Here is a 22,151-nt window from a genome sequence, read left to right as displayed (position 1 = left end):
CTGAACTCCAAACAACTGCCTACCTCCTCGACTCTGACTCCCTCATGAACAGGAGCAAAGAGGAGAGAAAACGAAGGATTTCAGAGGCCAAAGCATATCGGAGAGGACAAGTGAAAGATAGAGCTATCAAAGACAAATGAGAGGCCAGGGAAGAGAAAGAGGGCTACAGACGCCGACGAGTCGAACCGTCCTTATTATTTACGTTAATTTAATATTTTAATTTAGTGCTAAATGTGTTGGTAAATTTCATATATTAATGCCTAAAATAGAGATAATATCACTTTTAAATAATACCATTTTTAGAAAAATTACCAAATGTAATAAATTTATTTCACACGTTTTGGTTTGCATGGCTGGTAAATTTTAATTTGTGGTTTTCGGTTATATAAATTAAGTTTAGAACTTTAAAACAATCTCAATGGAGATTTTTCGAAGGGTTTTCAAGTATTAAAAAATAATAAAAAATGAACAAAATAAAGAAAAAAAAAAGTAAAAAGGAGAAAATAAAAAAGCGTAACTCAAAGAAGAAAAAGCCAAAAAGAAACATTGAGAGACTATGTATATATGGAACAATGCCATTTGTTTTCTTTTATTTTCTGTTTAACATTAATTACATAATATATATTTCTACTGTATTCTTGAGAAACTCTTGAAATTTTTTATCCGGTAATTATACTATTTGTTCTCTTTTATTTTCAGTTAAAAATTAGCTATATAATATATAAATATTTCTATTATATTCATGAAAAACCTTGAAAGTTACTCATCATGATGCTCTTAAAACAGAGTCTACCAGTAAATCATTTATAAATAAAAGATATGAAAATAAAAAAGAATAAGAGACTCTCTCTCTCTTTCTCTTTTTGATTAAAAATGAATATGAGACTCACTCAAACAATATACTCTAAAAAGTTTTTGAAAGATCCATCACACACTTATTACCATTGATCAATAGTTTAATATATTAAAACATGTTTTGAGAATTTCTCCCCAATGTCAACGACCTAATAATTTTTAAAAAAATTATAATTAAATTTTAAAAGCTTGATTAATGAAAATACAATATTGATTACATAACCAATTTCAACCAAAAACTTATTTAAAATCAAATATGATAAAACTTGCTTCTCATCAACCACCCAACTTTTTTATCCAATAACGTTACATATATATAATAAGGGAAATTGCATCATGTAGCTCAAAAAAAAAAATTAAAAAAATAATCAAAACTTATTTTCTTTTTCTTCTTTTCTCTTCCTATCTCTATACCTTTTTTAAGAAATCTAATTTTGGTTTTTTGGTTAGTTCACCAATTCCTGCATATATCAAACTATATTTCGTTTTAATTCATAGACAAAATTATACATACACATAGCGAAAACAAATATCTAGATAGTAAAATATTCTCGAAGTAAGTTGAAAAAAAAAAAATTCTCGAAACATGTGTTTTTTTATTAGACCGTAGTTCTAAATTCTAATTGTCGTGAAGGTGTTTGCATTAGGCTTCTGGCTTATTATCCGAGATTCGAATTCGATCCGAGATCTGCTCCAAAAATAAGATATCTGGGGTGTCTAGATCCGAATCTAGATAGTAAAATCTTGGATCCGTCCAAACCGAATCCGGATCTGGATATCTTAATTTTTAGGTCCGGATATCCGGATCCGTATTTCAAAACACAATAAATTTTTAATTTTCATTAATATTTATATCTTATATATTAATATTTATACATATAAATTAATTTTATAATATTATGTTTAGTTTTTACAATATTATAGACATATATATATAAATATTGTATAAATATTTAATTGATGTGTTATTTTTAAAAATGTAGTATTTTTTTAAAAAAAAAATGTTTTTTAATTATTTTTATGGATCCAGATATCCACGGATAATAGAATATAGAGACAGATATCCAAAATCCGGATATCCAAAATCTGGATATCCAGAAACCACGAATCCGGATACGAATATTAAATCCATGGATCCAGATCCGGATACCCTAAATTTTCCGGACATCCGGATCCGTCCGAAACTACTTTGCATAATTGCATTGACCATTCAATAGCCAAATCCGTACCTAACTCTACCTACATAGATATGGATTTTTCAAACAATTAATATATTACATACCATAAAATTAATTATATTTAGAAATATTATGCTCCGTAATGGTTGCTGCAACCATTAATGTTCATAATTTAAAAATTAAGAGAAGTTCTGCCACATTTAATGTTGTACGAGTTGGGCTTTCTATAATTTTCTATGAAATGGTACTCTCTCTCTCTCTCTTTTATAAAAAAAATGTCACTTTAATAGTTTTTAGTTTTATACATATTAAGAAAATTATTGAAATATATTTATATTTTATTAATTATATATGTTTAATCAAATAGTATTTGAGATAAATAAAATTATCTATAGAATTGATTATGTTTGCAGTTAATTTTAAATTGAAAAAAAATATGAATTATTTTAAAATTTTAAAATAACATTTTTATTGAACAAAGAGTATCAAAATGACACTCTTTATAAAATAGAAAAAATATATTTTAATCATTACTGTGCTTTTTCTCCACATTTAAGTGTTAAATTTAGGATGATGTAAATAAAAGCATGATGTCTTTGATATAATCTAATGTATAGAACCGTGTAAGTGTAAAAGTAAATGAATTTCATCCCAAATTTTCAATAATAAGTACTACTTATGTTTTGCAAAGATAAATTGTCTAATGGTTATATATATATATATAATTTAATACATTAATTTTTATCATAAATACATCATTTAACTTAATTAATAATTTTCAATAGATTTAAACTTACCATTAACTATTATTTCTTCCGTCTCTGTTATTTGACATTTTAAATTACTGCACACAGATTAAAAATATTTAATTTGTATATTTTATAACCAAAAACAGCATTAACTATCTATTAATTACAACTCAATTAATAAAAAGAAGTTACAACATAAAAATAGTAGTATAGTATATAAATTTTAATAAAATTTTCATTGAAACTGAAAACAACATCCAATATAAAACAGGAATTTCTCTTAAATAAAAAAAATATATATATATAAAAAAAATAATACTAAAAATACTAAATTAAAAAAAAATACTCCCTCCGTTTCATAATATAAGTAGTTTTGGTTAAAAGCACGAAGATTAAGAAAATTATTATGTTTTTAAAAAGTATTTTATAGTAAATAGGTTAGATATAATTTAACCAATAAAAATAAGTCTATTTAATTTGATTGATCACACTGTATTCAATAAATGTAAAAGTTATCTAGAAATACGAAAACTACTTACATTTTAAACAAAAATATTTTCCTAAAACTAATTACAATATGAAACGGATGGAGTATTAGACATGGTTTGTCTTCTTAATTAGAAGTTCATTTAACATTGGTTTCAGCTAAACATGAAATGGTTCGATATCAAGGAGTACAGTAATATCTATTAACAATACATTATTCTAAAACGAATGGAGTACCTCCAAGAAAACTAAGATCAAATGTCGCTTTCTTTATGGAGCTTTTTATTCCCGATTGATCTATCTTGCTGATCTCGAGGGCTAAGTCTAACCATTATGTCAAGATGATTTAAATTGAATGGGTTCATTCTTTTAGTCTCTCGTAATTAATTTGTAGGTATCCTTTAATTTTTTTGTCGGAAAGATTTTAGAGTCAATTAAATATTGAAGCATTAAATAACCCAAAATTTGGGTCTTGGTCGATAAATATATTTCGTTGATTAGTAGATGTAGTTTCGACAAGACAAAAATCTATCATATTAAAGTATAAATATTTTAACTTTTTGTTTGAAAACATGAATAGTAATAAATAATAAATATAATATTGTTTTCAAACATGGATACCAGTAAGTTATAAAAAAAAAGTAATGAACTTATGTTATTAAAAAATTGGAAGTCCATTACATTATATTAAAAAATAATTGGTTTATGTTACTTGATATACATATTCAAATCAAAATAATAATTTAAAATTGATTTATATCAAAAATTCATTCAAAATATACATATATTCAAAAATTGATTTTTACTATCATATTTTCTAATAACCATTATAAAAATGTTTTCAATATATATAAGAAAAATACAATAAAAAGCTCACATTCAAACGCCAACTTAAATTAAGGCTTTTATATTTCACATTGAAATATAAGATAAATATATGTGATTATTTATATGATTGTACGTATAAAATATTATTGATTATAAGATTACTTATTTGATGGTACGTATAAAATAAGATTAATTATATGATAACACATATTTTTTTGACCTATGATGACACATATATGATATATAATAGTGATTAAGGTGGGCGTTCGGGTTCGTTTTCGGGTTTGTTTGGGAATTCGTGTTTGGTTCAGATCTTTGAGTATTCGGTTCGGATTTGGATAACCAATTTAAATTATTTTTAAAAAATTAAAATTTATTATATGCTTTAATTTTATAAAAAAACTATAAACAATAGAATATCTTACATATAATTGGTTTGGTTTAAATATTTGGATAGATAATTAATAATTATTTAAGTATTTTTGGAGTTTTGGAGTTTTGAGTATATTTTAACTATTTTAGATATTTATGTTTGATTATCTGTATATATTTTCAAGTATTTAAACGAACTTAAAAGAATCATATATATTCTAGATGTTTTTATATATATTAAATCTAAAAATAATTAATATATATAAATATATAAATCTATTTTGGATACCTAAAATACTTCGGTTCGGATCGGATTAGGTTTCAGTTCTTCAAATACCAAACTTTTGAATAATTCAGATATTTAATCAATTTCGGTTCGGATTTGGTACTACTTATTACGGTTCGGTTCTTCGAATTCGAGTTTTTTTTGCCTAACCCTAAATGGTGACATAAAAAACAAATAACACCATATTTTAAAAAAAAATACATCCACGCGGGCGCGCGGATCAAAATCTAGTATTGATTAAAACTTTGTTATTTATTAGTATAACTTTTACCCCTTTTTGAAATGTCGATGTGATTATTGGATTTTTTTCTTAATATTTTAAAATTAATATTACATCCTTTTATAAAGATGCATATGTTGGTAAGAAAATTATTTCAAAAGTATTAATTTTTATATTTTAGTGCATTTTTATTTACTAATAATGATTTATTGTAAACTTCAAAAACACGAATTGCATTTGTGAGTTTTAATTGGTTTAAAATTATATGAAATAATTAGTCACAAGTACAATACATTTATAACTAAGATTTCCTCCTTCCGTTTTGTAAAGAATGTCATTTTACATATTTTACGCAAACTAAATAATAATAAAATATACTATGCCTTCATTTAAATTATAATTATTTGAATAAAAATAATCAAAAAATTGAATATTTGCAGTGTCTACACAAGCTTTATCTCATATTTAGCTAACTACCCAAAACCATTATTAAGCATTGTTTGATTTTTTTTATTACACCATACTGTCCTTATTGATCTAATGTCTACATCGTTTATAGGCTTGAAACATATCATCTAAGGAGACAAACGTAATTTTACTTACCCTTTGACTACATAAATCACCCAAAAAATATTGTTTTGTGCATTCACCTAATTTCCATGTTTCTTTTGTATTTCTAGCTAATTCACTCTAAAACATTATTGGTTGTTTGAAAGAGTAAGAAATAAATTATGATAGTTCTTTTTTAAACAAAAAAGTAATGCTAAAATGGTTCCTCTGATTTTGTATTAAATTGCAATACTAATTTAATATATGATTTTTCAGTTAAATTTTTTATCTCTAACTGATAAGAGTTTTCAATTTATAATTTTGCACCACTTAATTGAAAATATGCTATATAAGTAATTCGCTACAAATGCTATTTTGAAATTGGAATCGGTTTGTTTTATTAAATATAGTGGTTGATTTAATTTTATATTTCAATAATAATAGGAGTATATGACTATTTTTATTATTATAAATGTAATCATGCTTATTTTTATATAGACCAAGTTCATATATTATTCATTATTGTAATTTTTTTGTGCCACTTTTATCTTGTGTAATTTTGAAAGTGCAGTAGGTATTGTACCAATTTATGTCATTAACATAAACGAGAGATGTATAACTGAAAAAAATATTTCATGTGAATATGTTTATTATCAAATGTATTGGAAGGTTTAAGTGTTAATTATATACAACTGTGATGTATGATAGATAAATGATTGCAATAATTGTTTTTTAACAGTAAATAATTCATTGTAATTATCCAAAACATTTGGGGTATCACAACCACAACCAAAAATAAAAGTATAAATCACCAATAGAAAGCACAAAAAAAACTTCAGTAAATTAGAGATAGTGAAGAGAAAATGCAAGTTTAAAAGAATAAAGACAAAGACGGTGCACTATAATTTTTTAAATAATTTAAATGAAGCAGAAGTTCTATAAATTACATTTAGTATAGGTTTTTGAGTCAAAATTTTAAATCATACAAATAATTCGATTAACATATACTTATACACATATATATATATATGTGACCAAAACCTAAAATACAAATATATCTTTAGTGAAATATTTAGGTTAATGTTAAACTGAGTGACATTTCCCCTAAATGTCACGAAATATTAAGGTTTTAGTTAGTGTTATTTTTTAATAAGAGATATATCACTGACAAATTTGAAAAAAAAAAATAAGTTAAACTATTGTATGCAAACTATAAAATTGCTTTGTTTGAAAATGTTTGATGTTTTAACTATTTCACACATTTTAAAATAATAAATACAAGTGCATTAGTTAAATAAAGTTTCACCAATCATATTTTATATCTTATTTATTGTTTTACTTTTAAAGACAAGTGCATTAGTTATACTCTTAAACATCAGTCTTCGAAATACAATAACAAAATGAAAACATCAATCATTCACAGAGGAACTAAATATTAAAATTATATATAACTAAACATGTAAAACATATATTGTATGTATATAATTGAAGAATCATTGTATAGTTTGGGTGGATCAAAATTGCGTTATTTCATTATTTTGAAAGCTAGAGAATATTATAATTTTAAACGAGGCCTAGGGTTGGGCTTGGCCTTGGCCTTTTTAATCTTTGATTGTTCTTACGGAAAAACACCACACCGTTGTTCGCGTTAAAATCCAACATTGGAAATTGCAACTTTAGTACCAACTTGATTGACTAAAGTCGGAAGGTAAACTATGTCTTTTCAGTCCTTGTATGACATACTAAAATTCAATTTTTCTTCTGAAAATTCTCTTTTAAGTTTCAAATAAGATTTTAATCTGCGACATAGTATATAACATGTAGTCTACGTCACCCCCATTAATATTCAAACACGGTGAAAATTGATGATAATTGTTACAAATACATTAACATGTCAATGATTTTAATTCAATTTTCTGAAGAAAAAAATAACTTGTTTCTGTATAAGGTCTTTTTTTCTTTTTAAAGGATTTTCTGTATAATGATGCACATTGTTAAAACAATCAAATTAATTCATAAAATAAATAAATAAAAAAATTTGGATCAAACAAGATTTTATAGATAACTAGTCTCCATTAGAAGAGGAATTGTTTACAAAGATGATATCAAAGCCGGCTAACAACTTTGCTGCAACAAAAGGCAAGCAAAAAACACAAAGATAGAAGCAATCATTATACATAAACAATTAACATCGCAGAGACGCCCTCGTATCTCGCCAACACTAGGCTTAAGCAGTGGAATGACGCCGTAAGAAACAAAGAACACAATCAGTGATCTAATGCTTGTGATTGGTTCTGCAACTAGTGCATGAATAACAATCTTAACGCTGGCTACAATAGCAGAGGCGATGTAACACCAAAATGTTGAGCCTTTGAACAGTACAGAGAACAAATCATTTGTAGAGCAATCTTCCAAACCAAAGGTTGACCTTGCGACACATGAGCAGCAACGATACAAAAGCCATGGTAATAGGAAGGTTGAAGTTGGTTTCAAAAGAGTGTTGATAAACAAGATCTGAAACCACAACCAAGCTAAAAATCTGCAATTTAACATTGAGTATTCCACTCTAGAGGAAGTTAAACAGATCTGAAACCAGGAAGTACTAGGCAACGAACACTCTATAGCAGAGTAGAAGGTAGTAATAGGCAAGGAACACTCTATAGCAGAGTAGAGGATGGACTCAACTATCATAAAGGAATCAATAGTTGGATGGAAATTACCACACAGAGAAGGATAAGATAACAATGGTATCTCTGGTGGGGGAAGTCTAGCGGCAGCTACATACTTTGCAGTGATGGGCCAGAGGCAAGTTACATCCGGAGGGTCTGGTGGTTCCGGAGGGTCTGGTGGATCCGACGGCTTGAGGGGAGAGAGAAATTCAAGCGGGAGGGACTTACACGATGGTGGATCCGGAGGAGGCCTGAACCGTGGCGGCCGGAGAGGAACAGTCAGCATCGGAAACATGAAGGAGGGAGCTTCTTCAGAGGGGGAAAGCTAAACGGCGGTGGTGGAGCAGAGCAGATCCATCCGAGCGGCGCACATTGGGAACCGGGTCTGGGAGGTTTCTTCTAGGGCGAACTCTAACCCTGTTTTTTTGTGTCTTTAGTTAATAAATAAATTATTTCAAACTTACATCAGTTGGTGATAATTAAAGTGGCATATATCTTTTATATATGAATATGTCTTTTACATACATATATGAGATTTTTGAAATTAATCATTAATTTTATTAAACTAAAGAATAATTAAAACATAAGATTAAGATGATGCACTTGTAGAATTCAGAACGGTCATCAATCATATACATGCACTAGTGGCTAGCGCGCTCTGTCACTATAGTTTATATTATGATAATAACAATAGCAGTTGCACAAATGAAGCCATGCACAGGGTTGATGTTGGATTAATTTCACCACCAAAGTAATAAAACGGATTATTCAATGTAGTAAGAGATGTTAATCATTAATGTATAATTTAGAAATGAAAAGGAAAGAAACATGGGGACTTGGGAGAAGAGAAAAGTGATAATCATGTGAAAGAGAGTCATACGATTAAAATAAGCAAACTTTGTTTTGTTCCTCTTTTTTCCTTTTCGTTACTCTCTTTTCATCTTTTTCATTGTTCTTCCCTTTCTTTTGTGATTTAAACCTTTATTTTCAAAAAATTATATGCTTCTTTTTGGAATGAATTTAATTAGGGTTTATAAAAAGGAGAAATCTACCTTGGGTTTCAGTTAAAAGAAGAGCATATAGAGAGCGTGTGGGATGTTAAAGATAACCATTTCAAAGTTTTCACCTTTCTATTCTTCTTCTTTTTTTTTTTTGAACAAATTCTTCTTTCCTCTTCTTTTACATTCTTCTTCATGTGATGGATATTTTAGTTAGTTTACGTTTCGATAAGACATTCAATGGAGTCTTTCGTACAAAAATCACATTATTTCAAAACGAAATTAGAACATTTTCTATTTTCTTAGAATTGCGTAGGGGGTCGTTTTTTTTTAATAAGGAACATTTTGTTTTGTTATAACATAACTGATTTGATAGACTTAACTGTCATTACTAAATATTTTTATCAGAACAAATAAAAGAACCATAGTTTCGTTAAACTATGCACTAGTTAATTATATTTTTGAAAATTCTCATTTAATTATTGGAGTACTGGTTTTAGGAAAGAAGAAAATAAAAAGAGGAATGAAAAGCGAAGATAAAAGGTGGAATGTAAATAAAGAAAAGAACAGTAAAATGGTATCAAACACAAATAAAGAATTTACTTTTCTCCTACAAAGAAAACAAAAGAATACAAAGAAAGAACAAAAAAAGCCTTATTTACCATTTACCACTTTTGATTTTTTTTTTTCCTGTTTTTTTTCCTTATTTTCTCTGTCCATTTTCTTTATGATTTGCTTCTCTTCTCCTTTCTGAACCTAAGTTCCTCTAGCCCTCCATGTCCACACAAACACATTCTCTCTCATCTCTCTCTCACACACACACACTCAAGTGTCATTTTCTTACATATACTTCACACAAAAGAAACAACCATTCACTACATACTGCCTTGTCATTGTTACTCTCTCTATATATCTCAAAAATCTCTGCAAAAACAACTTAACCTCAAACAAACAACATTCTCAACAAAACCCAGAAATCCCATCCTCATTTCTCTTTTTTTCTACCCTACCCACAATAAAAAAAATTAGTCTTTTTGTCTTTGCATCCTGATTCAAGAGAACAAGAACTAGGGTTCATCATATCTCTGGAAACCGACTGAAGAATCTCTTACAGAAAACGAAGAAGAAGACGAGAAGTTAAAGCTTTCTTCCATGGAGCTTTTTCCTGCTCAGCCAGACTTATCCTTACAAATAAGTCCTCCAAACAGCCAACCATCATCGACGTGGCAGAGAAGAAGACCAACAACAGATCAAGAAGATCATGAGGAGCTCGACTTAGGGTTTTGGAGAAGAGCTCTTGATTCAAGAACATCTTCTCTCGTATCTAATTCCAGCTCAAAAACAACCAATAATCATCATCATCATCCACTCGAAGACCGCTCACTCTCTAACAACTCTCATCGTCATCAACAACAACACCCGCACCTTCTCCCTAATTGCAACGGCTCTAACATCTTCACCTCTTTCCAGTTTCCGACACAACAACAACAACACTTGCAAGGTTTTCTTGCTCATGACCTTAATACTCACTTAAGACCCATAAGAGGAATCCCTCTATACCAAAACCCTCCTCCACATCATCATCACCGGCCTCCTCCGTGTTTCCCTTTCGATCCGTCGTCTCTAATTCCCTCTTCTTCGCCGACTCCCACCGGAATCAACAACAATAGCTTTGGTACCAGTAGAGTTAACCCTAATCACCACAATCATCAGCATCATCATCAGACTCTAAACCGAGCGAGATTCATGCCGAGGTTCCCAGCTAAACGAAGCATGAGAGCTCCTCGGATGCGATGGACAACCACTCTTCATGCCCGTTTCGTTCACGCCGTTGAATTACTCGGTGGCCATGAAAGTATGTTCCTTTTTATCTCTTTTCTCATTTTTTAATTACCTTTTTTTCTTAAATCATTTTATTGGTTCTTAATTATTTACATGAATCTAATTAGGAGCTACACCAAAATCTGTTCTTGAGCTTATGGATGTCAAAGATCTCACATTGGCTCATGTTAAGTCCCATTTACAGGTAAAATTCTGTCACTAAGAAAATAATTATTATGTAAACCCATTTATTTATATATAAGTATATTGTTAGTGGAAGTAAAAATAATTTTATATATTATAATTAGGTAATAAATAAGCTTCTCGGGTATCGATGCATTTGACTCGGTGACTTCCTTAAATCAGAGTTTCACTCGAGTCAGATCGACTCTTGTTTTCTTCTGATCGTTCCTTCTTTATTCTTAATCTTAATTAAATCCGAATTTTGCTCACCAATAATGCAATGGATGAGTTTAGACAAAAGAAAAAACAAAAAATGTAAATTAAACAATCCATACATGTAAAAAATATCTTTTTTTTTCTTTGCTAAATCTGATGGTCCTTATAGACGATAGACAAGACTTGGTTATCTCTTTTTTTTTGCAAGTTTTTTTTTTTTTTCTTCTTGGAAAAATAAACATGTTCTGTTACAAGTTAACCAAAATTACTCAATATTACTATTACTGACACGCATAGAATAGAAAGTTGGAGAGAGAAGTAGAGGGTTGTAGAAATTAAGATATTCAAGAATAACACTAGTACTTTGGTTTCTTATCATCCATTCTTTAATTGGCTTATACATTAAGATTTATACTTTACTATTATATACTATTCAAATTTATATTTTCTTATCATTATTCGAATCAAGTATTTGTTGGTTTTAATTATTTATATTCTTAGCCATACAAAATCTTAGGACATTCTAATTAGGGATAATTACCCAATTAATGAATCTGTCCTTAGGAAAGAAAATAGTTCTAATAAAAAAATAAAAACTCAGAAAGGGAGAGTACAAGAAACACCATCATTTCTCAATGATGAATAGTTTTGGTCTTATTACACACAATGAGAGAGAGAGAGAGAGAGAGAGAGAGAGAGAGAGAGAGAGAGAGAGAGAGAGAGAGAGAAAATGGAATGTTTATACCTTAACCATGGTTCCCCATCTCCATATCAATGGGCCATTGTTTTAACCATGGTAAGACACATAAATTCATGCATGGGTACATGAAAATCGTAAACTTTCATTAATAATGTCAATGAATGCTTCTGTGTCTGAATATTTCTATATTTTTATCTCTTATTTTTATCTTCCAATGTGTCTGTATATCTATATAAGTGTTTTATATTTTGAATATTGGTTTGTACTATATTCAACTGTCCCAACACAACAGTACATTGGTCTCCTTTCTTTGGTCTTCTGCCATCGCCATATCATTCGATACATGCATCATATACGGAGGTTCAGAGAAAACATATTTAGACTTTGGTTTCTTTTTTTTTTGGTGTAAGACTTTGCTTTCTTGACTTAATCTAAATTGAAATATGCTACGTACAAGCGTTTTAATTTTTAATTTTATTGTAACCTTTTTTGTGTAATATCAGATGTACCGAACAGTAAAGACAACCGACAAAGCAGCAGCGTCGTCAGGTTAGTTAGTGATATCAATTCAGATTATATGTAGTGTAATTATGCAACGTCGAGAATTCAATAATTAAAATGTCATAGTGACTGTTGTCCAAAAAAAAAAAAAAAAAAAAAAAAAAAAATGTCATAGTGACTGAAACCCTAATTATATAATGTAATTCAGAACAATCTGATGTCTATGAAAATGGATCTTCAGGAGATAATAACTCAGACGATTGGATGTTCGATATGAATAGAAAATCTAGAGATAGCGATGAATTGACGAATCCGTTAGAGAAATCAAACGGTCGATGGACCAATTCTTCCGGGTACGTACATATACGGTCTAACAATACATTCATTCATCTTTCTAAAAAAAAAACTATTTCATATCTTGATATATATTGATCCATTGTTCATATATATATGTGTATATATATATCACCAAAACATTGTTAAAATACCTTTTACGTGAGGGCTTTATCTTCCTTTTAACTTTTCTTCCTCTTTTTGTATATTTCCTTTGATTATTTTATTTATTTCCTCAAAGCAAAATCGTATATATACTCTCATATTACTAAGCTTTTGTTGGCTTTTGCAGAGAGGCACGTTTGCATGGGAAGCTAATCGATAATGTTGCAGAAATTATTCTACCTTCTGAGGTACGATTCATCTCTTTCTGCAAATATAACTATATACACACGAATTCGTGTGTGTTTATATACGTATATATTGTACTAACATAAATTTTATTTATGCATTGTCGATTTCTTTCACTGCTAAGTCACCCGAAACCCTCAAAAGGGGTGCCAAAAAAGGGCTTTCTTTAAAGCTTGCTTTATGAATTTTCAAAAGCAAATGGTATTTTCGTTATTTAGACATTTATAGGAAAAATAAAGAAAAACCTAACCCCATTGATATTGACCACGATGAGTTTTTGTTTTGACCTTTGACACGCACATATTGTGACTTGTGAAAGCTTAAACCTTGAGGTGCGGTTATCCAAGTTTGTCTTATAAGCTAATATGGACAAAAGCAAAACCATGGCAGCTACCACTGAACAATTGGAATAGATTTAAATATTCGTGTCAATGTCAAACACTAGTACTTAGGACAATAAGTAGGCTTAGCTTAGATGTTCGTACGAATGTCATCATTATGTACTGCAGTCTGCATAATACAATAACCGTAAACACTATGTAACATTAAAATCCCTTTCACTAGTGTTGCATTGGTTTCTACACATTTTATTTTATCTATCAAGACTTTAAATAAAATATATAAATAATACCGTTGGGATGAATAAATATTACTACAGTGGAAGTATATATTTGCTTGAGTTCACCTTTCTCTCTTTGTCAAAAGTTTAAGTTCATGTCCATGATCACTTTACATTCATATACTCATCATACGTATTTACATACATACTATGCAAACTATAAATCACACTATCTGTTTTTAGCTAATTGGTTTTGTTTGGGGTTTTAACTAAGCAGAATGAAATAGATGGAAAGTCGTCAAGTTATGAGAGGATATCATCGGAAGAGATGAGCTCATCAAACATCTCTGGAACCAGCCCCTTCAAGCCTAATCTTGAGTTTACTTTGGGTAGCTAGCTAGTAGTTAATTAGTATTAATCAACTCTTGTTTTGGCTAATGACTAGTCTCGATATTCATTTCAGTTGAATAAGTGTTGTTTTAAGCTTAAATCTCAATATCCTCTCGGAAGGTTGTAAAACGATGTTCTTTTTCCCTCTCTACTGAGAAGAGCTAGAGAAAGAATCGAATACTAAAGGCACAATAAATGTTATGTTTCTTTTGTTGAACGTTTATAATTTTATTTATATTTAACAATCCAATGTTAACGGGACGAAAATGTAAATAAATATTAAGAAAGAATAATAAGAACACAGGCAGAGGAAAGACATAAGGAGTAAAAGCAGAAAGAAGAAAAGAGTGGAAAAGGTATTAAAAGAGAGATAAAGAGGACGTGAATGAAAAAGAAAGCAAACAAGTTAAAGAGAGTGGGTAAAGTTGATTTAAAAGAATATATATATATAGTTTTCTACTAAATTTATTTTTGCTAAGAAAAAATGGTTATGAATGTATGATTGTGTGAATATGGTTAATAATATGATTAATGATTACCTTTATGATTGCCCTTAAGATCGGGTCTGGCTGGTTTCTCCGCAACCACCAGCAAACGCAGCTTTTGCGGTTGATAGCAGTTGACAGCGTTTCGAAACAATCATACAAACCGCTACAAATCGTTTCAAACCGCTCCGAACCTCTTAAAATCAAAAGCTGGTTCCAGCTAGCGTTTGCGGGAGGATAATTTTTTTTTCTTTTTTTTTCAAAAACCATATAAATACAAAATTAAAAATATTCAATAAAAAATTTAAATTGGAATTATAAAAATACTAAAATATATCTATTATATTTTAATTAATATTATAAAATTTTAAAATAAAAATCTTTTCTATATTTTTAAAAAAATTAAAACTATGACTTTCTAAATATGATTTTCATATTTATTATAATATTATGATTTTTGATATTTTTATAATTATGTTAAATGTAAATATTGTTAATTTATTATTTAACCGCTGTTGTATTTGGTAGTTAACCAGTCAAAAGTATCCCGCAAACGCACCAATTTCTAACCGCAGAACCAGTCTTACAAATCTCTTAAAACCGCAACCACCCGCATCCGCAAACTCTCGCATCCGCAAACTCCCGCAACCGCATCCGCAAACTCCCACAAGCACAATCGCTGTGTTTGAACCAGTCAGGCCCGTGGAAGTGGTATAAAGCATATGAAACTGTCTGTCACCATAAGCTTTTCGAAAAGATAATTAACTTCTACAATAAAGCAAATAATATATCTTTATTCTCTTAAAAGAAAACAATATCTAGTATGTTTTTAGGTCCAAAGTATGAATTCGGGACTTGTTTCTTGAAATATTTATATATAGATATATCAGTACGTATCACTAAAGTTCATTGAATATGTATGATAGGGAAAAAAGTAAAAGACAAAAGAGAAAACTAGAGAAGACTTTCCAGACGCCTTATTATAAGTCGTCTAATAAGTCGTCCAGATGGAAGACTTTCCAGACGACTTAATTAAGTCGTCCGATAAGTCGTCCAGCTGGGAAGACTTTCCAGACGCCTTATTATAAGTCGTCTAATAAGTCGTCCAGATGGAAGACTTTCCAGACGACTTAATTAAGTCGTCCGATAAGTCGTCCAGCTGGGAAGACTTTCCAGACGCCTTATTATAAGTCGTCTAATAAGTCGTCCAGATGGAAGACTTTCCAGACGACTTAATTAAGTCGTCCGATAAGTCGTCCAGCTGGGAAGACTTTCCAGACGCCTTATTATAAGTCGTCTAATAAGTCGTCCAGATGGAAGACTTTCCAGACGACTTAATTAAGTCGTCCGATAAGTCGTCCAGCTGGGAAGACTTTCCAGACGCCTTATTATAAGTCGTCTAATAAGTCGTCCAGATGGAAGACTTTCCAGACGACTTAATTAAGTCGTCCGATAAGTCGTCCAGCTGGGAAGACTTTCCAGACGCCTTATTATAAGTCGTCTAATAAGTCGTCCAGATGGAAGACTTTCCAGACGACTTAATTAAGTCGTCCGATAAGTCGTCCAGCTGGGAAGACTTTCCAGACGCCTTATTATAAGTCGTCTAATAAGTCGTCCAGATGGAAGACTTTCCAGACGACTTAATTAAGTCGTCCGATAAGTCGTCCAGCTGGGAAGACTTTCCAGACGCCTTATTATAAGTCGTCTAATAAGTCGTCCAGATGGAAGACTTTCCAGACGACTTAATTAAGTCGTCCGATAAGTCGTCCAGCTGGGAAGACTTTCCAGACGCCTTATTATAAGTCGTCTAATAAGTCGTCCAGATGGAAGACTTTCCAGACGACTTAATTAAGTCGTCCGATAAGTCGTCCAGCTGGGAAGACTTTCCAGACGCCTTATTATAAGTCGTCTAATAAGTCGTCCAGATGGAAGACTTTCCAGACGACTTAATTAAGTCGTCCGATAAGTCGTCCAGCTGGGAAGACTTTCCAGACGCCTTATTATAAGTCGTCTAATAAGTCGTCCAGATGGAAGACTTTCCAGACGACTTAATTAAGTCGTCCGATAAGTCGTCCAGCTGGGAAGACTTTCCAGACGCCTTATTATAAGTCGTCTAATAAGTCGTCCAGATGGAAGACTTTCCAGACGACTTAATTAAGTCGTCCGATAAGTCGTCCAGCTGGGAAGACTTTCCAGACGCCTTATTATAAGTCGTCTAATAAGTCGTCCAGATGGAAGACTTTCCAGACGACTTAATTAAGTCGTCCGATAAGTCGTCCAGCTGGGAAGACTTTCCAGACGCCTTATTATAAGTCGTCTAATAAGTCGTCCAGATGGAAGACTTTCCAGACGACTTAATTAAGTCGTCCGATAAGTCGTCCAGCTGGGAAGACTTTCCAGACGCCTTATTATAAGTCGTCTAATAAGTCGTCCAGATGGAAGACTTTCCAGACGACTTAATTAAGTCGTCCGATAAGTCGTCCAGCTGGGAAGACTTTCCAGACGCCTTATTATAAGTCGTCTAATAAGTCGTCCAGATGGAAGACTTTCCAGACGACTTAATTAAGTCGTCCGATAAGTCGTCCAGCTGGGAAGACTTTCCAGACGCCTTATTATAAGTCGTCTAATAAGTCGTCCAGATGGAAGACTTTCCAGACGACTTAATTAAGTCGTCCGATAAGTCGTCCAGCTGGGAAGACTTTCCAGACGCCTTATTATAAGTCGTCTAATAAGTCGTCCAGATGGAAGACTTTCCAGACGACTTAATTAAGTCGTCCGATAAGTCGTCCAGCTGGGAAGACTTTCCAGACGCCTTATTATAAGTCGTCTAATAAGTCGTCCAGATGGAAGACTTTCCAGACGACTTAATTAAGTCGTCCGATAAGTCGTCCAGCTGGGAAGACTTTCCAGACGCCTTATTATAAGTCGTCTAATAAGTCGTCCAGATGGAAGACTTTCCAGACGACTTAATTAAGTCGTCCGATAAGTCGTCCAGCTGGGAAGACTTTCCAGACGCCTTATTATAAGTCGTCTAATAAGTCGTCCAGATGGAAGACTTTCCAGACGACTTAATTAAGTCGTCCGATAAGTCGTCCAGCTGGGAAGACTTTCCAGACGCCTTATTATAAGTCGTCTAATAAGTCGTCCAGATGGAAGACTTTCCAGACGACTTAATTAAGTCGTCCGATAAGTCGTCCAGCTGGGAAGACTTTCCAGACGCCTTATTATAAGTCGTCTAATAAGTCGTCCAGATGGAAGACTTTCCAGACGACTTAATTAAGTCGTCCGATAAGTCGTCCAGCTGGGAAGACTTTCCAGACGCCTTATTATAAGTCGTCTAATAAGTCGTCCAGATGGAAGACTTTCCAGACGACTTAATTAAGTCGTCCGATAAGTCGTCCAGCTGGGAAGACTTTCCAGACGCCTTATTATAAGTCGTCTAATAAGTCGTCCAGATGGAAGACTTTCCAGACGACTTAATTAAGTCGTCCGATAAGTCGTCCAGCTGGGAAGACTTTCCAGACGCCTTATTATAAGTCGTCTAATAAGTCGTCCAGATGGAAGACTTTCCAGACGACTTAATTAAGTCGTCCGATAAGTCGTCCAGCTGGGAAGACTTTCCAGACGCCTTATTATAAGTCGTCTAATAAGTCGTCCAGATGGAAGACTTTCCAGACGACTTAATTAAGTCGTCCGATAAGTCGTCCAGCTGGGAAGACTTTCCAGACGCCTTATTATAAGTCGTCTAATAAGTCGTCCAGATGGAAGACTTTCCAGACGACTTAATTAAGTCGTCCGATAAGTCGTCCAGCTGGGAAGACTTTCCAGACGCCTTATTATAAGTCGTCTAATAAGTCGTCCAGATGGAAGACTTTCCAGACGACTTAATTAAGTCGTCCGATAAGTCGTCCAGCTGGGAAGACTTTCCAGACGCCTTATTATAAGTCGTCTAATAAGTCGTCCAGATGGAAGACTTTCCAGACGACTTAATTAAGTCGTCCGATAAGTCGTCCAGCTGGGAAGACTTTCCAGACGCCTTATTATAAGTCGTCTAATAAGTCGTCCAGATGGAAGACTTTCCAGACGACTTAATTAAGTCGTCCGATAAGTCGTCCAGCTGGGAAGACTTTCCAGACGCCTTATTATAAGTCGTCTAATAAGTCGTCCAGATGGAAGACTTTCCAGACGACTTAATTAAGTCGTCCGATAAGTCGTCCAGCTGGGAAGACTTTCCAGACGCCTTATTATAAGTCGTCTAATAAGTCGTCCAGATGGAAGACTTTCCAGACGACTTAATTAAGTCGTCCGATAAGTCGTCCAGCTGGGAAGACTTTCCAGACGCCTTATTATAAGTCGTCTAATAAGTCGTCCAGATGGAAGACTTTCCAGACGACTTATAATAAGTCGTCTGCGCAGTCTTTTGGATTGAAGTAAATACCTGACTCAAGATAGCAGCTTTCATTGATCTGCGGCCTCTGCTGCCCTCGTAAGCCAGTATCGGTGGAGACGGACTGTCTGCTCTGGGACCACCAATACTAGCACCCAATTCCGGCATAGCTGTGTACGTCTAGACCTGAAGAACTTGTATAAACCCATCCACGGTGTAACAGCCAGCAATTTCTTTGTTCCACAAAGAGTCCATCAGCACCTTAAACGCGACTCTCCCCCATGGATAATTCTCAAACCGTTCTAAATCCATCACTAGCCTTGCCAGAGTAGATCGTGTAGCGGTTGAAAACTTTCTCCCTTCAATGAATCCAGTGAAGATGGAGAGGTACGCGAGCCGCTTGCGATCTTCCCTGGACCAATCCCCGCATCTCTTCAGTGCTGCTATTATCTGATCAGTAGTTGGCCCAGCTTCCAGATGAACTCCCAGCATCCCCCAGAAAGAAACCATCTCTGGGGTAACGTCACATTTTGGTGTCTCAAGGTCCTCGATGTACTCGCAGTTTAGACCAGTGAGGTTTTCAAACTCTAACAGTGAAAACCTCAAAGGTTCTGGACCAACGAGAGACCACATCTCATACTTCTTCTTAATGTCCAGCTTGAAACTGAGCATGTAGTGAACCAGCCTTGAAGCCCAACCAAATCCCTGCTCCTTGAACTTGATGAAAACTCCCAAACTCGACTCCTTGAGCTCTTCAAATTCGTCATCAGTAAGAGCTTTCCTAAGAGCAGTATGCAACTTGCTGTTATCCGTATGATACGAAATGCTATTGTGGGCTTCTGGTTCTTCCCCTGATGTGTATAACCTACGGGGGAGTTCTGGAATATCCATCCTTTTTGTCTGCAAAATAATCAAAGACAACAATATAAGTCCAGACGACTTAGTAGACGACTTAAATTACTTACAAGTCTTCCAGTCGCAGAAGGAGTTGGAGTACTCGTCATTGCGGTTATAGATCTGAAAAAATAAACGTGAAACGGTGAGAATGAGTAAATTGATAGAGACAACGTTTTATGTTCATCTTTTCCTCGAGATTGATGACTTAGCGGCGTTAGGGTTTACAGAGAAACGGCGCTAAGGTTTACAGAGAAGAAGCGGCGGCGCTAGGGTTTAGAAGAAGCGGCGGCGCTAGTGTTTAGAACGTTGGTGACCACGGTGGCGAGGGCGACGGTTTGTTCGGAAATAGTGGAATCGGCGGCGCTAGGGTTTAGAGGAATCGGCGCGGCTAGGGTTAGAAGAAGCTGCGGCGACAACGGTGAGAATGAAGTGAGATAGATAGCCGATGTTGAGAACGATGGTTTGTTCGGAAATCGTGGGAATTCGAAATCGCCTTTGAGAGGGAGAACTGTTAGGGTTTCTGAATTTCGCGAAAAATGAAACAAAAAAAATAAAAATCACCTTATATATTGGGTAAATAATCCGGTTAGCTTTAAAATTACATTGGTAAACTTTAAGGTTTGGTCCGGTTTAGACGACTTATTCTGGCTGATAATGTACAACAGACGACTTAATATTTAGTCGTCTGTTTTCAGACGACAAAATATTAAGTCGTCCTAGACCCTAAAATGAACCCCTAAACTAAAATGACTAGATTAACTAACTAACCACGTTATAAAATCAAATTATACTTAAATAGTGTTTACTATACACAGAAATGAACACGCATAAGTAATTTTAAAAATTTTCAAAAACGGTTTTAATGCTTTCCAAAATCTAACCCTAAGAACACATACAATACTACAACATATGTTGATGAAACATAAACTAAAGAATATCATGACTCACTACTACTTTCACTCATCTATGCTGAAAACAATTGAAATTTGTTATATCTTAATTTATACCTCCTAAGACATATGTTAATTACATAATTCCCATTTTTCACTTATCAAAATATTTTTTACAAAATTTTTAAATTATGTTTAAGACTAACTGTCCAGACGACTTTCAGTTAAGTCGTCTGGACGACTTATTTTCAAGTCGTCTAAACAGACGACTTGCGAGGGGTAGAAACGTAAAAAAAATTTCGTTTTCTTGTTTGGTCACAAGGGGATAGTTGTAATTTCAATAGCCTTTTAGGTTACTTTTGCCTTTGACCCAAGTTGGGGTATTGTTTTGGGTTTGACAATTGGCAATTCTCCCTAATTTTTATGTATAAGTTAGATTCCCACCAAAGAATATTTTGCTCATTGCTTTTCTTTCACTTAGGAGGTGTTTGATGTTTCCTCACTCGTCAACACTCGAGCAGACATAATTCTGTTAAAGAATAAAAATTGATAACTATCCAACAGTCAAAATGACTAATTGCACAAAGCTATTACTCTGATGGATTTGAATTGACGGTAGATTGACGTTTGGTTCAAAAATATAACGTTCAAAATCTGGCTAATATTTTACGCTGTGTAACTAAATACTAAACATATCTATGGCGAACCTTTTTTTAAAGAAAGATAAATCGCATCTGGTTATCTTTCTTAAATAGTTATAATATAGTAGTTTATATGTTGTTAGTGTGACGGTTATTTATTTCCTGTATAGCCATAATCTCCATGACATTATTGTTCATATAGTGGTAACAAACTCTAAATCGTCTGGTTGTCAAATTAATTTTGAAAACAATCAAAGTGAAAGAATATACAAAACAAATGAAGAATTATTGCGGCATGGAGATTTCTTTATTTGGGCTCCAAAATCCCATATTCCCGGATTAAGTCAAACAACCGACGACATATACCAAACGATACTAGGTCAAGATTAATGATTCGCATTGTCTACTAATTCTTTTTTTTTTTTTTGGCATCGAACAAACTTTCATAAATGGGATCATTCTGGTTCATCTAGGCTTGCTTCAAGAGCAGGCAAAAAAGGAACCAGGGAATTTACAGCTGAGTAATATTGCGCATATGATAGTCCTCCTTTAGCCGAGGAGTATCACTACAAGAAAACATATTTTTTACTAGGGCAGTATTCGTTGT

At 32.7% G+C, this 22,151-nt stretch overlaps 1 protein-coding gene across 2 annotated transcripts; it reads left to right on the top strand.

Moving 5' to 3' along the window:
- Positions 1 to 9,950: 9,950 nt before the first annotated feature.
- Positions 9,951 to 14,463, top strand: LOC106296176 (probable transcription factor KAN2). Of its 2 annotated transcripts, none has more exons than XM_013732252.1 (6): positions 9,951 to 11,045; positions 11,140 to 11,216; positions 12,614 to 12,659; positions 12,820 to 12,964; positions 13,237 to 13,297; positions 14,132 to 14,463. In XM_013732252.1, exons 1-6 carry the CDS (start codon positions 10,343 to 10,345, stop codon positions 14,249 to 14,251), a joined length of 1,152 nt encoding a protein of 383 aa, XP_013587706.1. In that variant the 5' UTR covers positions 9,951 to 10,342; the 3' UTR covers positions 14,252 to 14,463. The 2 variants fall into 2 exon arrangements, with proteins under 2 accessions (XP_013587706.1, XP_013587707.1); XM_013732253.1 differs by having other exon boundaries at positions 9,952 to 11,045; positions 12,853 to 12,964.
- Positions 14,464 to 22,151: the final 7,688 nt, after the last annotated feature.

The sequence above is a fragment of the Brassica oleracea genome, chromosome C5, assembly GCF_000695525.1.
Source record: "Brassica oleracea var. oleracea cultivar TO1000 chromosome C5, BOL, whole genome shotgun sequence".
Taxonomy (NCBI): domain Eukaryota; kingdom Viridiplantae; phylum Streptophyta; class Magnoliopsida; order Brassicales; family Brassicaceae; genus Brassica; species Brassica oleracea.
Note: the sequence above shows the minus strand (reverse complement) of the source record. Positions and strands in the feature narration are given on the sequence as shown.